Source organism: Zerene cesonia, chromosome 24, assembly GCF_012273895.1.
Source record: "Zerene cesonia ecotype Mississippi chromosome 24, Zerene_cesonia_1.1, whole genome shotgun sequence".
Lineage (NCBI taxonomy): Eukaryota > Metazoa > Arthropoda > Insecta > Lepidoptera > Pieridae > Zerene > Zerene cesonia.
Window position 1 is genome coordinate 464,078 of NC_052125.1, and position 17,642 is coordinate 481,719.

At 32.8% G+C, this 17,642-nt stretch overlaps 1 protein-coding gene across 1 annotated transcript in view; it reads right to left on the reverse strand.

Moving 5' to 3' along the window:
- LOC119836487 (U-scoloptoxin(01)-Er1a-like) overlaps positions 1–7,354 on the reverse strand; it is a 12,292-nt gene extending 4,938 nt beyond the window's left edge. The window contains exons 1-2 of the mRNA XM_038361825.1: positions 7,299–7,354; positions 21–129 (exon numbers count right to left, since the gene is read on the reverse strand). Coding sequence (XP_038217753.1) covers positions 21–107 — 87 coding nt within the window. The 5' untranslated portion in view covers positions 108–129; positions 7,299–7,354. The remainder of the gene's footprint in view (positions 1–20; positions 130–7,298) is intronic.
- Between the last annotated feature and the right edge of the window lie 10,288 nt (positions 7,355–17,642).

The window sequence follows — 17,642 nt, forward strand, 5'->3', positions numbered from 1 at the left end:
GCTAGTAATTATATACTTACAGCTATAGAATAATCAATTAGGTACAGAAGCAGAGCTAGAACACCCACAGATCCAATTTGTAAGCTGCAAAATCGTGACGGTTTCATTTTTCCGGTTTTTTTTATTTATCTGAAACAAACAGACGTCATTTTTTGAGAGGATTTCTTTCAATGTTATAAATATTTTGATACTTAAAGCTTGAGTATCATATTAAATTGTAGTACTTATACTAAAATGAACACTTTTTCAATCTGACCACACTCAAGTTTATAAATAAACAATTTAATTTGATTTTGTTTCAATAAAAAAAATCTCTCTCTACAAAACAACAATCCAACGACCTAGAGGGAAAGTATCACACCATATTCAAAAACTGAACCAAATGACAAGCCCCTATCATACACAAAACGAAACGTTTATCAGTTGACAATATATGGAGTTACCAAATATCAGTCGAATTGAGAACCTCCTTCGTTTTTGAGAACTCTATCAAAAACGACACAAGAGCGAAGTCTAATCCATATTTTACACAAAAACAACATATCATACAATACATATTCCATGTCTTTACCCATTAGTACACTAATTATTGCCCATGAGAATTATGTATTATAAAAAGGGTAATTAAATTCAATTTTTAATTATGTGACAATGCATTGTACCAGCTACAATTGTAACGCAACTGTGCCCAGTGGTTTTGTTTCGTTATGCAAAGTTGTGGGACTATATATCAAAATAGAATAATATATATAAAAGAGCACCGTCTGTTTGTGTCATTGATTCGTTTGACTGGCCAGGAAGCGTAATTATGTCATGGTATAACTTGGGCATTTTTATAACCTACATCCCTACTGGTATCATAAATAGGTAACTCTGTCTGTATGTCTCTTCTTCACGCCTAAACCACTCAAGCGATTTGGATGAAATTTACTACAAAGAGAACTTGTAGCCCGAGAAAGGGCATAGCATATATTTTATTTCGAAAATCCCACGGAATCCGCAACTATGCGGGGAAAACTCCAAGACTGGATATTTTTCTATAGGAGCGAATCCGCGGGAGGATAGCTAGTACAGATTGTATTTTAAGAGTGGTTTTGATGTCTTATTATAAGATCAGGTTGTGTGAAAGATATTGGTTTGTAGCGATAAGTTCGGGCTTTTTCGAATTAAAGTGTTCAACATATTACAATGGTTTTAATCGTTTTGTAAAAATTAGCAATATGTTAAAAAAACGATGTTTTTTTATAACTTTAACACCAATAAAACTGTCAAGGATGAAATAAATTATTCAGGGGGTGAAATGGTCTCGTCATTACAAACTGTATGTGTTAATAAAATAGCTATTTTTAATAGGTCCAACACAACTCTCATGCTATATTCAGTAGCTTAATTGTAGAAAGAGACTATTTGTCGGTCTAGATTTTTAAACAATAGCCTAAAATCTAGGCTAATTTGTCTGAATTTCATGTAATTGCAATAGGTCTAACAGCTAGCTTGATTAGCAACATCATCAACTTTAAGCGACTATAGAGAAATAACAAGTACAAGTTTGTTTGTTTGGATGTTTGTCCGTCAATCACGCTGAAACTAATTAACGGATTTTGATGAAATTTAGTATACAGACATATAAAATAGCATACATTTTTTACTTACAAAATATCCTATCACCCAAGTCAGCTCATACCCTGTCTGTATACCAAATTTCATTAAAATCTGTTCAGTAGTTTCAGCGTGATTGACGGGCAAAATTTTGAATGTTCGCCCGTTATTCACGCTGAAACAAACGTCCAAACAAACATTCACATTGCTATATTAGTGTGATTCTCAATACGGTGGCAGCAGGCACACGCTTGGCCGCGGTACCGTCAGCAGATCTTTCCGCAACGATTGCCGTGTCCGTGTGAATTTCGATAACATCTGTGACCCGGTTGTTCATTGCTGGCTGTACCAATGACATGGGTGTCGAGCGTATGTCAAGGATTTTTTTTGTGGGTTTTTTTTTTTCATTGGAGTGTGATCTTGGACAGGCTAATAATAATCTACTTATTTGTTGTGTGCTTTAGGTCTTTTACTTAATGGCTAGCTAAAATAAAAAAAAAATAGATTTAGATATGAAGAGACATAGACATAGATTTAGATATATATCTAAATTAATACTTATTTTATTTTTATCTAAAACATTAACTAAAATAGTTTTTGACCTACCGAATATGTACAAGAAAAAAATTCATAAAAAGTTATGTTAGAAACTCTGTTACACCAGAATTTTATCCTACTTCCTACTAATATTATAAATGCGAAAATTTGTAAGAACGTGTGGTGTTTGTTACTCTTTCACGCAAAAACTACTAAATCGATTGCAATGAAATTTGGTGCGTAGACAGCTGGACAACTGGAATAACATATAGGCAACCTTTTATCCCGATATTCCTACGGGATACGGACTTGAAGCCGTGTGGCGCAGCTAGTTACGTATAGACATTGGCTTGCCTGGAAGATATTATTGTTATGTGATAAGGAACAGGTGAAATATGCTGGTTGACTTTTAAGTTTTGCAGCTAGCAGTTGATTAAGAAGCATATTTTAATATTGTGCTTATTAAAATAGTTTATTCGCAGCCGTAAACTATCATTGCTAATTGCAACTGTAATTTTTTTTATTCTCATGACATATTTATATTGAATTAAATTATATTGCTGTTATCTAATAAAGATAATTAAAATAATCATACTTTTCTTGATACTTTAAGCGTATTATTTATTTTTAAAACAATAACGTGATAAGAAAATAGAACCTATTTATTAGATTAGATTTTTATTGTTAAGCCTCAATTAATTCTTCTAATGCTAATGAAAGGTGGATAAAACTCGAAATAGGTTATGTTAACATGATTTTTTCGTTTTCATTTTTATTGTATTTTTCATGATTAGCTTCACGTTTGTTTGTATGTAAGCCCCATTTTAAACGGACAGATTTAATTCAAACTTTGTATACTTCATGGATCGGTGACAATACAATAATTTCATCAGTTTAAATTTATTATACTGATTAGGATCGCGACGATTATAATTGTAAATTTGAAGAATATGGGCTTTGTAGTAGGGGTTAGTAAATTATTTGGTAGAAATTTATATTGAAATAGTAGAATGGTAGATTTTATAGTGGAATTTTATAAAAGTTTTATATAGGGTTTTGTTTTGTAAATTAGTAGTAGATTTGATAGAACAATAGTAGAATAGCAGAATTCAGGGTCAAATTATAAACTAAAAAGTCTACCATATTGTCAATCGTATATTATCTTAACTTCACACGAGCAGGAACTTGTCGTTAGCTAATGCAGTTTCTATTATTTCCACGTCTGCGATGTTTTTTTGTTAGTGGCAATCAATAACGCTTGAGATTTCTTAACGTCGCTATAATGTGTGGTTTTAAATGTCAAATTGTTAGTTTCCCGCCTGAATATAGATGGATCATGGGCGCTCTCCAGCTTGAAAAAAGATCGTGCAGGATCAAATGGAGATTGTTGTTGGATGCCAAGACTCACGTTAGGTCATTGCGACAGTCTGATAAACAAATATGCAGTAAGTTATTTATATTATGTAAAAAATTATCATCAAAATCGGTTCACGCAGTAAAAGTTTTAAGGTAACAATCACAAAATAAAAATAAATACAAATGAGATCTTCCTCCTTTTTGAAGTCGGTTAACAAAGACGCAAAAAGATTTTTAGAGTAATAAAATACATTGCGAAATTATCTTATACGTTAAATGAAATATAATCTAGTAATTACAGGGCAAGTGTAGGGTTCCTAGCAATTGTCTAGACCGCAGACCGCAATACCTGTATTGCTCAGATTATTTCGACTGACTCCGAAAATGAGGTTAAAGGCCGATTCGATACGTATGTAAGTAATATCATTTGTTTATTTTATCATGGCGCATATATCAGATCCTTGAAATAACAAAACTTAAAAATCAACCAGCATATTTCACCTGTGCCTTATCACATAACAATAATCTCTTCCAGGCAAGCCTATGTGTATAAGTAACTAGCTGCGCCCCGCGGTTTCACCCGCGTATTCCGTATCCCGTAGAAATATCGGGATAAAAAGTAAGCTGTATGTTATTCCAGTTGCCCGGCTGTCTACGTATCAAATTTCATTGCAATCGGTTCAGTAGTTTTTGCGTGAAAGAGCAACACACACACACACATCCTTACAAACTTTCGCATTTATAATGTTAGTAGGATTAGTAGGATATACAAACGAGGAGTTAGGTTTCAAGGATATAAATACAAGATGACTTATTTTATGTACAGAGGGTTGGTTATGTTTAAATCCCAGTACAAAAATTTACCTAATATATTGTTATCATTGAAATAATGTTTCATTAATGCCTATACAAAAAAGAAAGCCTAAAATATTTGACACTAGACTTACATAAACATATTTGAATATAACGTAACAAGGAAACATTGCGAGGAAGTTGAAATCACGCAAACACGAGAGAACCCGCGGCCGAAATGTACTTATCAATTAATTTAAATTACGCTTAATTATTGTGTGAGCAATATGCGTATAAAATGACGGAAATATTAGATGTCAAATATATTTTTATCGTATCGGTTGTGAGCTGTTATAATCTGTGAAAGTGGTTTGACAGGAGCTATAGGGTTGCCAGTGAATGAAAATTTAAACAACAATCGGAAACTGCCTGAAAATCGGCAAATTGTTTATTATAGTAATTTATTTATCTTCAAAAATATATAAGATAAAAAATTACAATCGCATGTGAATGTGTGAAGTGATAAGAAAATCAGAATAATTTATTCTGCTTATATTATAAACGCGACAGTTTATAGATATGTATGAATGGATGTTTGTTATTCTTTCGCGTATAAACTACTGAACGGATTTTAGTGAAACTTCACAAAAATATAGCTTATGCATCAGAATAAGAAATGAGCTATGTGAATACCTGCTATTGCTTGGAATTGAATGCAGTTTTTATCGATAATACATATACATCACTAGCAGTTCGCCCCGGCTTCGCCCTTGGTACACATATAGCCTATGTCACTCAGCGAAGTTGCACCTCTCTAATGGTGAAAGAATTTTTAAAATCGGTCCAGTAGGTTTTGAACCCATTACAAACAAACAAACAAAAATACAAATTCTTCCGTTTTATAATATTAGTGTAGATAACTTGCTGTAACCTGCGTCACTCGCGTGGTACTCGGATAAAAAGTAGCCTATGTACTAATCCAGATTATAATCTATCTCTGTACCAAATTTCATAAGAATACGACACGCTGAATTCGCGTGAATGAGTAACAAACATCCATACATCCATTCATCCATTCATACCATATCCATCTAGAAGTAGTATTTTTCGCTTCGGAGAGCCTATTTGTAGTTTTCAAGTCGGCTTAAATTTGATTTTATACTAAACTCGACGCTTGTCTCGGCTCCGTCCGTATGTAAAGATTCCTGGTTTATCCCAAAGGAGCATTTAATTGGGATGAAAAGTATCATATCACCAAACTCAGCTACCAAATTTCATCAAAACCCGTTCAGAAGTTTCAGCGTGATCGATAGACAAACATCCAAACAAACTTTCGCATTTATAATATTAGTGTGATCTATATAAATTATGGTAGATTATCCAGATAAAATGTTTTCTATGTATTATACCAGTTGTCCAGCTATATACGCAACAAATTTCATTGCAATCGGTTCAGCAGTTTTTGCGTGAAAGAGTAACAAACATTCACATACACATACATCCATCCTCACAAACTTTCGCATTTATAATATTAGTTGGATAGGATAGGTTAATAGGCGTTACCCACTCATCTATTCAGAGTCATTGCCACTAGATATATCTAATAGATATTTAATAGATATTTCTATACTGGAGCGGACAATCGGAAATCGAATCTGGTGGTTCGCCTGATGGTAAGCGATCACCACCGCCCATGAACAGAGCAGTGGTGAATAAAATGGACTGGGAAGGGTAAATAAAAGGATAGGCTTCCAGCTACTGCATATGCCTACAAGTATCTACTTTTTTAAAGTTATAATTTACATAGTATCACATATAACTAGCTACTTGATGCACCTAGATTAGATATTAAATAATCCATTATATCATTATTCCATTATTAGTATTTTCTTGTGTTTGATTTTACGTGAGTATTATACATTTAGAAATTAAACACTTTTTAACGGGTATGGTGGTCGCGGGGAGACGGTCTCCCTGTAAAATGTTGGAAACGTCGGGTTAACAATGTAATAAATCGCGTTTAAAATCCGTTAAAAAGTTTATAATTTCTATCCCATTATTTCTTCTTTGCTCTTAAATTTTAAAGAGATCAACACAAAAAACATATTAGAGTTTAACAAAATAAATACTATAAATGCGGTAGGTAATGTATCTGTTTGTCTCTTTTTCACATCTAAACCACTGAACCGTAGTGAGTTTAGTACAAAGACAATTAGAGACTTAAGAAAGGACACCATAGGGAGGTTTTATCCTGGAAAAGCAACTAAGCAAGTTTTCTTGTCCAAAGCCACGGTTTAAGCTAGTTATATGTAAAGAGAAATGTTATATAATTTAAATAACTTATCTTCTACTCTTCCTGACTGAAATTTAACTGTTTTTTATATGTTAACATAAGGGACCAGGAGCTTTTAGCATTAGGTTCTGTCATCCTTTTAAAGAAAGGATGTTTTATATATTTATAACAAAATATATATAATTACGTAATTATTATAATAAGGCCTTTTCTTATTCCATACATTTTCTATGTTCTTTTATTTATTCTAAAACTTTGTTATTCATAAAAAAGAATTATGAAGTCCCGTGTCGGCTAGTGGGAGTATGGGGCAGATGATATACATCTGTTTCATTGATCAATTTTCTTATAGACAAGTAGGTGGTCAGCCTTCTGTGTCCTGTCAGACCGAGACGTTCTGTGTCTCCAGCGGGAATCGAACCCAGGACCCCTCGGTTCTACGCTCACGCGTTAACCACTGTACCAAGGAGGCGGTCAGTCCTTAAAAATGCGTATGCCAAATGTTTTTATTTTATTATTATTTTATACATAAATTTTATTGGCTTGGCTACTTGAATCATATTCCAAGCCTAAATCGATTATAATTCATAATTATAGGAAATACAAAATGAACTCATTTAAAATTCGAACACCCAAAATTTTTTCGAACACATTTTTTTTCGGTGGCCAATAGATAACAAAATACAGATTATATATACGTTAAAATACAGATTATACATACGTTCTATGCACTGTACACACCACACTCACTGTACAACTGAAGTACAACTGAGCTGTTGTGCACTGCACTTACATGTTTTATAATCATCGCTCGATTAGTGTGGACATGCGTTTTATTTCTATTATAATGAACAATTTTTTTTTTGTAAAATTGGAAAATTTCGTTAAAGTAGTGTTAAGAATAGGAAAAAGCTAATATTTTTAATCCTACTTAATACCTACTACATAACTGCGAAAGTTTTTGAGGATGGATATATGTGTATGTACATTTGTTACACTTTCACGCAACTACTGGACGGTTATGGATGAAATTTGGTACGCAGATAGCTGGACAACTGGAATAATACATAGGCTTTTTATCCCGGTATTCCTACGGGATACAGACTTACACGGGTGAAACGGCACGGGCGCAGTTAGTAACTGATAAACTGACTGAAAAATGATTTAAATAGTAATAATCTATAGTTTCTTGTATTTATATGAGAAGAAACAAGATGTCGGTAAATAAAAAAAAACTTATTGACAAGCACTTACAAGTTATTATAATTTGCACAGAGAATTTATTTATTTATTCTTAATTGCTCTTGATAAAACTACAAAAATCGTAATGAAGTTACATTATAAACAAATGGCGGTCCTATCGCTATATAGCGATTTCTTCCAGACAACATGACATTCAGAGAGAAATTAGATAAAGGAAAGGATTATATTCATAAGTATACCTTGCATATCTTAGTATTTGTAATAGTAAGTAACTTTTTAAAAGATTTAAAAGAAGATTTAGAAGTAACACTAGCAGGATTCTTGTATATTCTTGGATATAAACAGAATTATCCAAGTACTACATGTAAAATAAGCTACACCTATCTCAATAAAGTTTTATAAGAACTTAACTAGATAAAATTAACTAGATCCTTTATGGCGGTACTGTGGGATACGCTATTGTTGTACTTTTTTTTTCTCTTTTCTATTATTATTTACTTTTGTTTTAGTTGTTTATTTTATAATTTTATTTTTCATCTGTGTTTTTGTGTTTCATGTTGCCAAATAAATGTTTTTTCTTTCTTTCTTTCTAATTAATATTTGAAATGCATTTCATGATACCTATGTGATAACTATTTGAAACTCATATAAAATCATGTTTGGGACTGAAAAAAAATCGCTTAACTCAGTATCTTAAAGTTTTCTACTAAATTTTTAACACTCAGAAATACAACCTGTTTAAAGGTGATTGTCAATTATTTACAGCCGTATTATGTTCTCTGAAAATTTGCTAATATCCCGTGTATATATACATGTATGTTTACGTATATGTCTTATAGAGTTGATTTTCTAATGTTATAACATATCAAATACGACGGAAAATAATGTCGAATTGAGGAATTATTTAATTATACTTCATCTATGCATCAATAACAAATTGAACATTCAAATTATATATTTCTTTCATTTTTTAAATAATTGTCTTAAATTTTAATTTTCAGTTTTATAGCATTGAAATGCTCTCTCTCTTTCAAAATTTCTAATTGTCTTAAACTATTTGGTGATTGGAACACATCTAGTAAGCAAAAAAAGATGTTTGTGTCAAGAGGTTCCGTTCTTCCATTTAACATTTCAGGTGTAGAAATGAAATAAGATAATTTTATACAATGCAAACAAAACATAAAGAGAATAGAAAAAAAAAGAAAAACAAATAAATAAAATCTCTGTATATGTAAGTATGTGTTTACGTTTGTGTGTGTGCATTTGTGTGCGTGTGTGTTTGAATGGCTGTAAACAAGTCAATACATCTTTAATGTTTATAATATTAAAAATCCCATTGCAAAAAGCGTAGCCGTATCCACACAACGCTGTCCATTCTCTCACGACAAACGCGTTGTGAATCCGGACGATTTGTAAATAAACATAAAATAATTATTACAAAAATTCGTAACTCCGTTCGCGACCTTTAGCAATTCGTGTGTGTCAATTCGCATTGTTCTTAATTACATTGCTTCTATAACGTTTATTTGAAACTAGTTGTGGCCCGCAGCTTCGCCCGCGCTCAATAATTTTCATGGTACAATTTTAATGTGGGAATCGAGCACGCTTCGGCTGGAATTGGGCCAGCTCGCACCGGGGAAGTACCACAGCCCCACAGAAAACCGGCGTGAAACAACAGTTTGCTATTTATGGTATTTCATACGGTGAATGGGGGAGCCGAAGGCGGACATCCTTTTCCTTATCCTTCCTAATCCTTTCCTTTATTCCTCTCGTCAATCCTTTCTCAAATCTTCCCCGATTTAAGGTCGGCAATCCATTTGCAGAGGCGTAAGGTCTGCAATCGACCTTACGACTCTCCCAATGTTCATAGACCGTGGTAGCGCTTAGCATCAGGCGACCCACAAGGTCCATTGCCGATTATGACTTAAAAAAACTAACTTAGGTCCCCCATTTTATCCCCTTGGGGGTAGAATTGATCAAAATCCTTCCTTAGCGGATGTTACGTCACTACATCTATCTGCATACCAAATTTCAGCCCGATCCGTCCAGTGGTTTGGGCTGTGCGTTGATAGACCACTATGTCAGTCAGTCACTTTTGAGTTAGTTAAATTTTTACTATATTTTTATAGCAACGCAGTTATTTAGATAATAGATATTAGTATAGACTAAATAGCTTATGACTATGATACTAATAATATACTGCGGCTTTGAAAGGGTACAATTACGCATGTCTTATATAGATATAAGTTCTTTAATTTTCTGTTGTTTATCGTTGAAAGCATAATTGACAGTTTTCCTTTGACTCTTTCAGTTATTAATTTTAGTACCTGGATGACCGAGCTTTACTCGGTATTTTTATTTTTGTTTTTTTATAAATTGTATTTTTTGGAAATTATATTTAAATACGAATTACATACTAATAAAATGATGAAATATGAATAATAATTTTGATAATAAATTGGGACTACTCACACGCCTCCTATTTGTTAAAAAAGTAAGTTTAAGTCGATAAAACACGAATATGACATTTTCTAAAAAAGATTCCTAGCTAGATCGATTTATCAACCCCCGAAACCCTAAAGATTAAATTAATAATACTAAATTACTAATATAATATAAATAATAACTAATACTAAATTTAATGAAAATAGTTGGAGCCGATTCCGAGATTCCAATTATATATATACAAGAATATATGTGATAAGTAAGAGATAAGATATGTGAATTTTATTTCTGCCAGTTCAATTTATTTGATGGTTAATTTTCATAAACGCTACATTAAAAACAATAACATGTTAATGCGATTTGGCGGCAATGATCTATTTTGGCGGGAAAGTGAAGAAACAAAAAACAATATGGCGGATTTCATAAATGTACGAAGCATGTTTTGTAATAAGTAAGAAACTATCAGTATAGAGTCTGTTACTGACAACTGGTTTGCAATTTATTTTATACTAGCTGCGCCCCGCGGTTTCACCCGCGTAAGTCTGTATCGCGTAGGAATATCGGGATAAAAAGTTATCTATATATTATTCCAGTTGTCCAGCTGTCTACGTACGAAATTTCATTGCAAGCGGTTCAGTAGTTTTTTCGTGAAAAAGCAACAAACACACACACACATCCTTACAAACTTTCGCATTTATAATATTAAGTAGGATAGGTTTGTTTGTTAATATATCTATTCCCAATTTCTTTATATTCAACCAACTTCAAAAATGAGGAATACGACTAAATAAAACTTCTTAAACGAGATGTCAAATAAAACTCGTTGAAACGAACTATTACAATACTTTGACATCTTCAGAGATAGCGTGGCCGCGAACGCATACGTACATACATAAAATAAACCCTGCTTTAAACCCGTTAAATCAACTTTGTTTCATGTTATATTCGTGTAGTACCTATTTCTACTTGTAAATTGATTTATTTTTATAAAGAAAATGTCACAAACGATATCGACAGCAATGGAGCTGGTGGGTCGCCTGATGGTAAGCGCTACCACCGCCCGTGAACATTTTGTGAGGTGAAATTGTAAAGAGATTAAGAAAGGACTGACGAGAGAAATAAAGGAAAGGACTGGGAAGGTTAAGGGAAAGATAGAGGAAGGACCCTCCGGCTCCCCCACTCGCCGAACAAAACACAGCAGTATGCTATTTCACGCCGGTCTCCTGTGGGGTGGTACTTCACCGCTGCGAGCTGGCCCAATTCGTGCCGAAGCGCGCTCGACTCCCACATACACATCCAGTTAAAATAGGTATTGTAATATGGATGACGATTTTTCGATGTTTCTTAAAGGTCAACTGCTTTATAAAGTGTATAAAGTTTTAAAAAGAGATTGTCAATTTTCCTTTCCAAATGAGGAAAGGGTTAAAGGTTAAATAACTTTTATTAGCTTCTACATGTGTGTTTGTATGTAACAGACTAACTTTAGACTCGATTTTGACCCACATTTAACGGACAGTAAAACAAACTCTTCAGCATATATAGATGAGTGAACACTGATAAGTGTCTAAGATATTTAGTTGTTTACTATACTCATCCTAACAAATAAACAAAAAAAATTAAATTATATAAAAAAAATTATTTCCGTCTGTTATAAATTTCCACAATGTTTTATTCGATATCTATACATTATCTATTATGTTTATTTATTAAAATTCATAAAGTTTGTTTATTTGATCGCGCTAATCTCAGGACCCACTCGATCGACTTCAATATTTCCAACTCAAAATTTTCAAACTCAAACATTTATTCATTCAGCTAAACTTATATGTAGGTGATATCCGAATACTATAGCCTATATATACCTCAGGCGAAGCCACTCCGTGAAGTTGCAGCTTTCTAGGTCCAGTGTTTTATGCGTAAAATCTTGACAAACATACAAAAACATAAAAGTTATAAATGAAGATTACAAGAGATGATAGAAAACCACGATGTTTTCTTTCATCCGGCGTGTCCAAGAATCGAAAGTTCAACGACATGTGACATCTGCCAACCCGCGCTTGGCCAGTGGTTAATGCTGTGAGAAATAATATATTGAATTATGGCCTAAGAAATTTTATATTAATGTTTAAATAGAATGTTTATTTGTAGAATTAAATAATTTAATTGACTGTAATGCATTTTGTAAAATGTAAAAATGAATCAAATTTTTCAAATCATTGATCAAATTGTCATTTGATAGATTGTTTCAGAGTCTAGAAGTACATACACACAATATTCTATATTTATTTCCAGGCCAAGCATCATCGAACATAATTAATATATTTAAGCTTCTATAAGATGTATGTATGTGCACAATATTCACAATACTCTTTTCCGAAGTCGGTTAAGAACAACAGAATAATTCCTTTTAACAAAAACTAAACAGTCTTCAACTAAACCAAGTTTAAATGTGGCAGACAACAGCTTTCAAACACAAAAAGAAACAACATTTGCCTGTTTATTGAGTGGACAGATCCACTCAATAAACAGTTACTGAGTGAAACACACACAAAAAATAATACAGCCGAATCGATAACCTCCTTTTTTGAAGTCGGCTAAAATGGCCCAATTTCCCATACGCGTGCAGATGCGAAAGGTTAATAAATATTATGAGAGACTATTTAATATCTGAGAATATTGTTGCGGGCGAACTGACGTAACTTAATCATGGCAACACCGTCGCTATATAAACGGTTTTGATACTTGAGACAGATACAATTTAAATTGTAATTAATGAAATAAATGAATTAAATATCCTTTACGACCCACCAGCGACCCACCAGCTATCGCCGACGATGACATTAAAATATGAATTTAATTTAAAATTTAGAACATTCGTTAGATTTTCGTTGATATTGTATTAATTTTTTCATTTATCACATTGCAAAAACTAGTACCATATAAATACAATGTTGCACTAACCCTAAAACCTCTTGCATTTCCTTTCCAGGTTGCCTGACAGAGATTGCTGTCTAGTAAGGCCGCCTTTAGTACGAAATATAATTATGCCATTATTTTGTACTAGCTGCGCCACGCGGTTTCACCCGCGTAAGTCTGTATCCAGTAGGAATATCGGTATAAAAAGTTGCCTTATTATTCCAGTTGTCCAGCTGGTCTACGTACCAAATTTCATTGCAATCAGTTCATTAGTTGTTGCGTGAAAGAGCAACAAACACACACACATCCTTACAAACTTTCCCATTTATAATATCAGTAGGATAGTAGGATAGTAGGATTTCTGTATATGGCGGCGTAAAGTCTGCAACCGACCTTACGCCTCTGCTATGTTCATGGGCAGTGGTAGCGCTTGCCACTAAGTGACCAAACAGCTCCATTGCCGATATTGACATAAAAATCCCTATTAGGTCAATTGTAGCGACTTTTACAAAAGCTATAATAATAGTTTACACATATTTTTTATAAATTTAGGTGTATTATGTATTATGTATACATATACATAAGTATTATGTATACAAAAATTTTCGCATTTATAATATTAAGTAGGATAAACATTACATTCTGTTTTGTACAATCAAGTATTATAAATAAATAAATAATATTATTGTTAAAGTATCAAGACTACTACATCGTTCGCAGTATTGCAGAGGAGCTGGACAAATCGTTGTGGGAACTGAGTCTGTGATTGTACGACCTTCATACGGCGATTGTCTTCAACTGTGTTTATATAACACCCTGTATAAATGACCAAATATTTGGGGCGGGGCATTCTTTTGTTTTTAACCGGCTTACAAAAACGGAGGAGGTTCCAGCGGTGTTTTTTAACTTATTTACGTCAGCAATTATGTAATAAGGGGCTTAGATATTTTTGGATAGAATTATTTATCACCCTGTATAGAATACAGGTTGAATAAATAGGTCGTTAGACCAAAAAAAATATAAAATTACCTATAAAAGATTAATCACAGTCTATGAGCATCACATGTATTTGTGTATACAACCGTGAGACCTTTAGACTCGATTTTGACCCACTTTAAACGGACAGATTTAAATCAAACTTTGTACACTTATCAAGGATCGGTGACAATACAATAATTCTATGATTTCACCTTATTATTCTTATTAGTATCGCCAGGATTAAATAATTTGCTTACGCATTCTTTGTAAGAGCAAGTGAGACAATTTAGTTAAGTTTTTTGCTATGTAATTAGATATTAAGAATGGCTTTCGAAGTCACGGGTCACGGGTTCGACCTCTATCCGTACTATATTATAAAGCTGAAGAGTTTGTTTGTTTGTTTCATTGTGTGAACTTACTAATCTCAGGAGGAACTGGTCCGATTTGAACAATTCTTTCAGTGTTAGATAGCCCATTTATTGAGGAAGACTATAGGCTCTATATGTACCACGGGCGAAGCCGGGGCGGACCGCTAGTTTATAATAAAGGGGGTATTCAGTCTTTAATTGAAATTTAAAATATTTAAAAATAAAATAAATAAATAAATAAAAAGTAAAAAGCCTTTATTTCTCTCGTTTACAATAATAAGTTATTTAAACTTATGCTAATTTCCTGGTGTAACCCACATAGTATATATTTAAACACTATCTATATTATCTGAAAGCAATACTCTCTTTTCTTCATAGCTGTCGGATACAAACATGTAACAGGGAACTATTATGAAATATTATTATCATTACATCGAATTACGGAATAATCATTTAATGAAATAGTTGTGAGATTCTCCGTAAATTAATGGAATACTTGTCATTTCATTCATTCAAAGCTATCGAATAAACAATTAAATGAATTTATAAATAAGTGGAAGCGATCCGCTTGCACGCTTTTGAAACCGACTGCGTCAAAGGGGAGTTATGTTTTTGTATCGAGTGTAATAGATTGGATTAATGGATTTTAAATTCTAGATTTACATATGTTTGAAAATATAAATATTTTAGGGATTATTAAACGCTCGTCCCCGCTTCGCCCGGATATCTAGATTCCTGTTTTATCCCACGGAGTATTTAATTGGGTTAAAAAGTGTCCTATCACCTAAGTCAGCTCATACCCTGTTATCTATGTTAAATTCGGATCATATGGTGTTGTATCCCCCCCTCCCTCCCAGGGATAACCGTGTCGGTTTATTGTACAAAATAAGAGTATACACACAAACAGAATTTATAACTATTTTTACTCATTATATGCACATTATATGCACATTATATGCACATTATATTACTTGATTTAGTTTCTTAATATACGATGTTTTGTGTTCATTATTGTATTGTTTTGTCCTAAGTTTATTGTTTTTTTTTTTATTGTAATTCTGTGGAGTCAAATAAATGTTTCTTTCTTTCCTTATTTCCTTCTTTCTTTCTATCTTTCTTTCTTTCTTTCTTTCTTTCTTTCTTTCTTTCTTTCTTTCTTTATATCATGACACACTTCTATCTAGAGGTCCCAGGGGCGTCTGTAACTATTGTAGAATAATTGTTACGTCAGTTATTAAACGGAAAACGAGTTTTCACTGTCGAGACGCATACATACGATGGCATAATTACTTAGAAATTGCGAGTGTTTTTATAATTTATCCACGCGATATTTTGATCATTCCGCAATGAGCGTGGGTAAAGATGGACACTTGCGTATCGGAAATCGTTTTAGACTCGTTGCTATGCGATTTTTATAGAAATTGCGTGAGTGTTTATTGTAATTTATGTTAAAAACTTATGTTGGTTGTTGAAAACTTGAATTCATTGTAATTTGTTAATTGATTGATGTTCATGGGCGGTGGTGATCGCTTACCATCAGGCAAACCACCAGCCCAGTTGCCCGCTTTGACATAAATTAAAAAAAAAAAAAATATTTATTTATTTCAAAACAGATACAGTAGTACAAAATAATACAGAACCTGAGCTTCAGTGGTGAACTGTGTCTCGAAGGCCAGTTTCTTACCAATCTTTTATCTTTATTAAAAGTTTACAGTAGAGAGATGAATGTTAAAAAAACTAAATTAAAGAAAAAAAAACCTAAAAAACAATGTAGATATGAGATATAAAAGTCATTATATGTGTGTGTGTGTGTCTAATTAAATATTATGAACTATTATATGTACTATTATATCTATACCTATATATTTAATACATAAAACACAAACGTGACTTGTCTATTAACGTACAGCTCAAACTACTGCACCGATCGGGCTGAAATTTGGCATGCAGATAGGCAATGTGATACAGACAACCGCTAAGATAGGATTTTTATAAATTCTACCCGCAATAGTATAAATAAGGATATTAAAGTTTGTAACATAAATATTCAATTTAACAACTCGGACGAAGCTGCAGGCAACAGCTAGTAATAAAACGAAGAAATTGTTTATTTGTTTGAATATGTTTGATCTCCGGAACTACTAGTCCGATGTCAAAAATTCTTTCGCCATTGGATATATACGTAATCTCTGAGTCCAAGGGCAATATTAAGTGTTTATACATTATTACAGCTGATGTATGAGCCTTATTAACAAGGTATATCAAAATTCTTCCACTAGTTTTTTACGTGAAAGATTAACAATCATCCATCCATACTTACAAGCTTTCACGTTATAGATATTAGTAGGATAAGTATTTTGTTGCGAATTCATACACATACAAAGAAGGAAAAAAGTGTGCGCCTTCTGCAAAAATCTGATTATAACGTATGGATACAATATTGCTATTATTTCTTACAGGCGTTAATTTTGTTTGGTCTAGATGTCTTTATTATAAACAGACTTTAAAGAAGAGGAGTTTATTAAATCTAATGTATATGTTACCTCACAACTTTAAACTGGGTGAATCGATTCTGATGATTCTTATTTTATTTGAAAGCTGGTGCCATGTGGTATTATTTAAATTTGGTCTAGTTCAAACAATTTGCATTTTAGTTTGTTGTTAAAAAATAACCATCGTAGTATTAATTTCATAGATTATAATTATATACAATAGAACCCAGGTAATCTTAATAAACTTTACTAGTATTATGAAACTGACGAGTTTGTTTGTTTTTTTGAACGCACTAATCTCAGGAACTACTACTCCGATTTGCAAAATTCTTTCAGTGTTAGATAGCCCATTTATTGAAGAAGGCTAGAGGCTATTTATGTACCACGGGCGAAGTCGGGGCGGACTGCTAGTTGTTAATAAATGCTAAGGCATTTTAAAATTTATTAAAGCGTAATGTTAAATGTTATACGAGACCCAAAAAAAGCGTCTAATTGTTGTAGCTTAATTTGATTGTTTATGTTAGGAATATTTATATTCAAATACTGTATAATCCTATCCTACTAATATTATAAATGCGAAAGTTTGTAAGGATGTGCGTGTTCTTTGTTTGTTGCTCTTTCACGCAAAAACTACTGAACCGATTGCAATGAAATTTGATACGT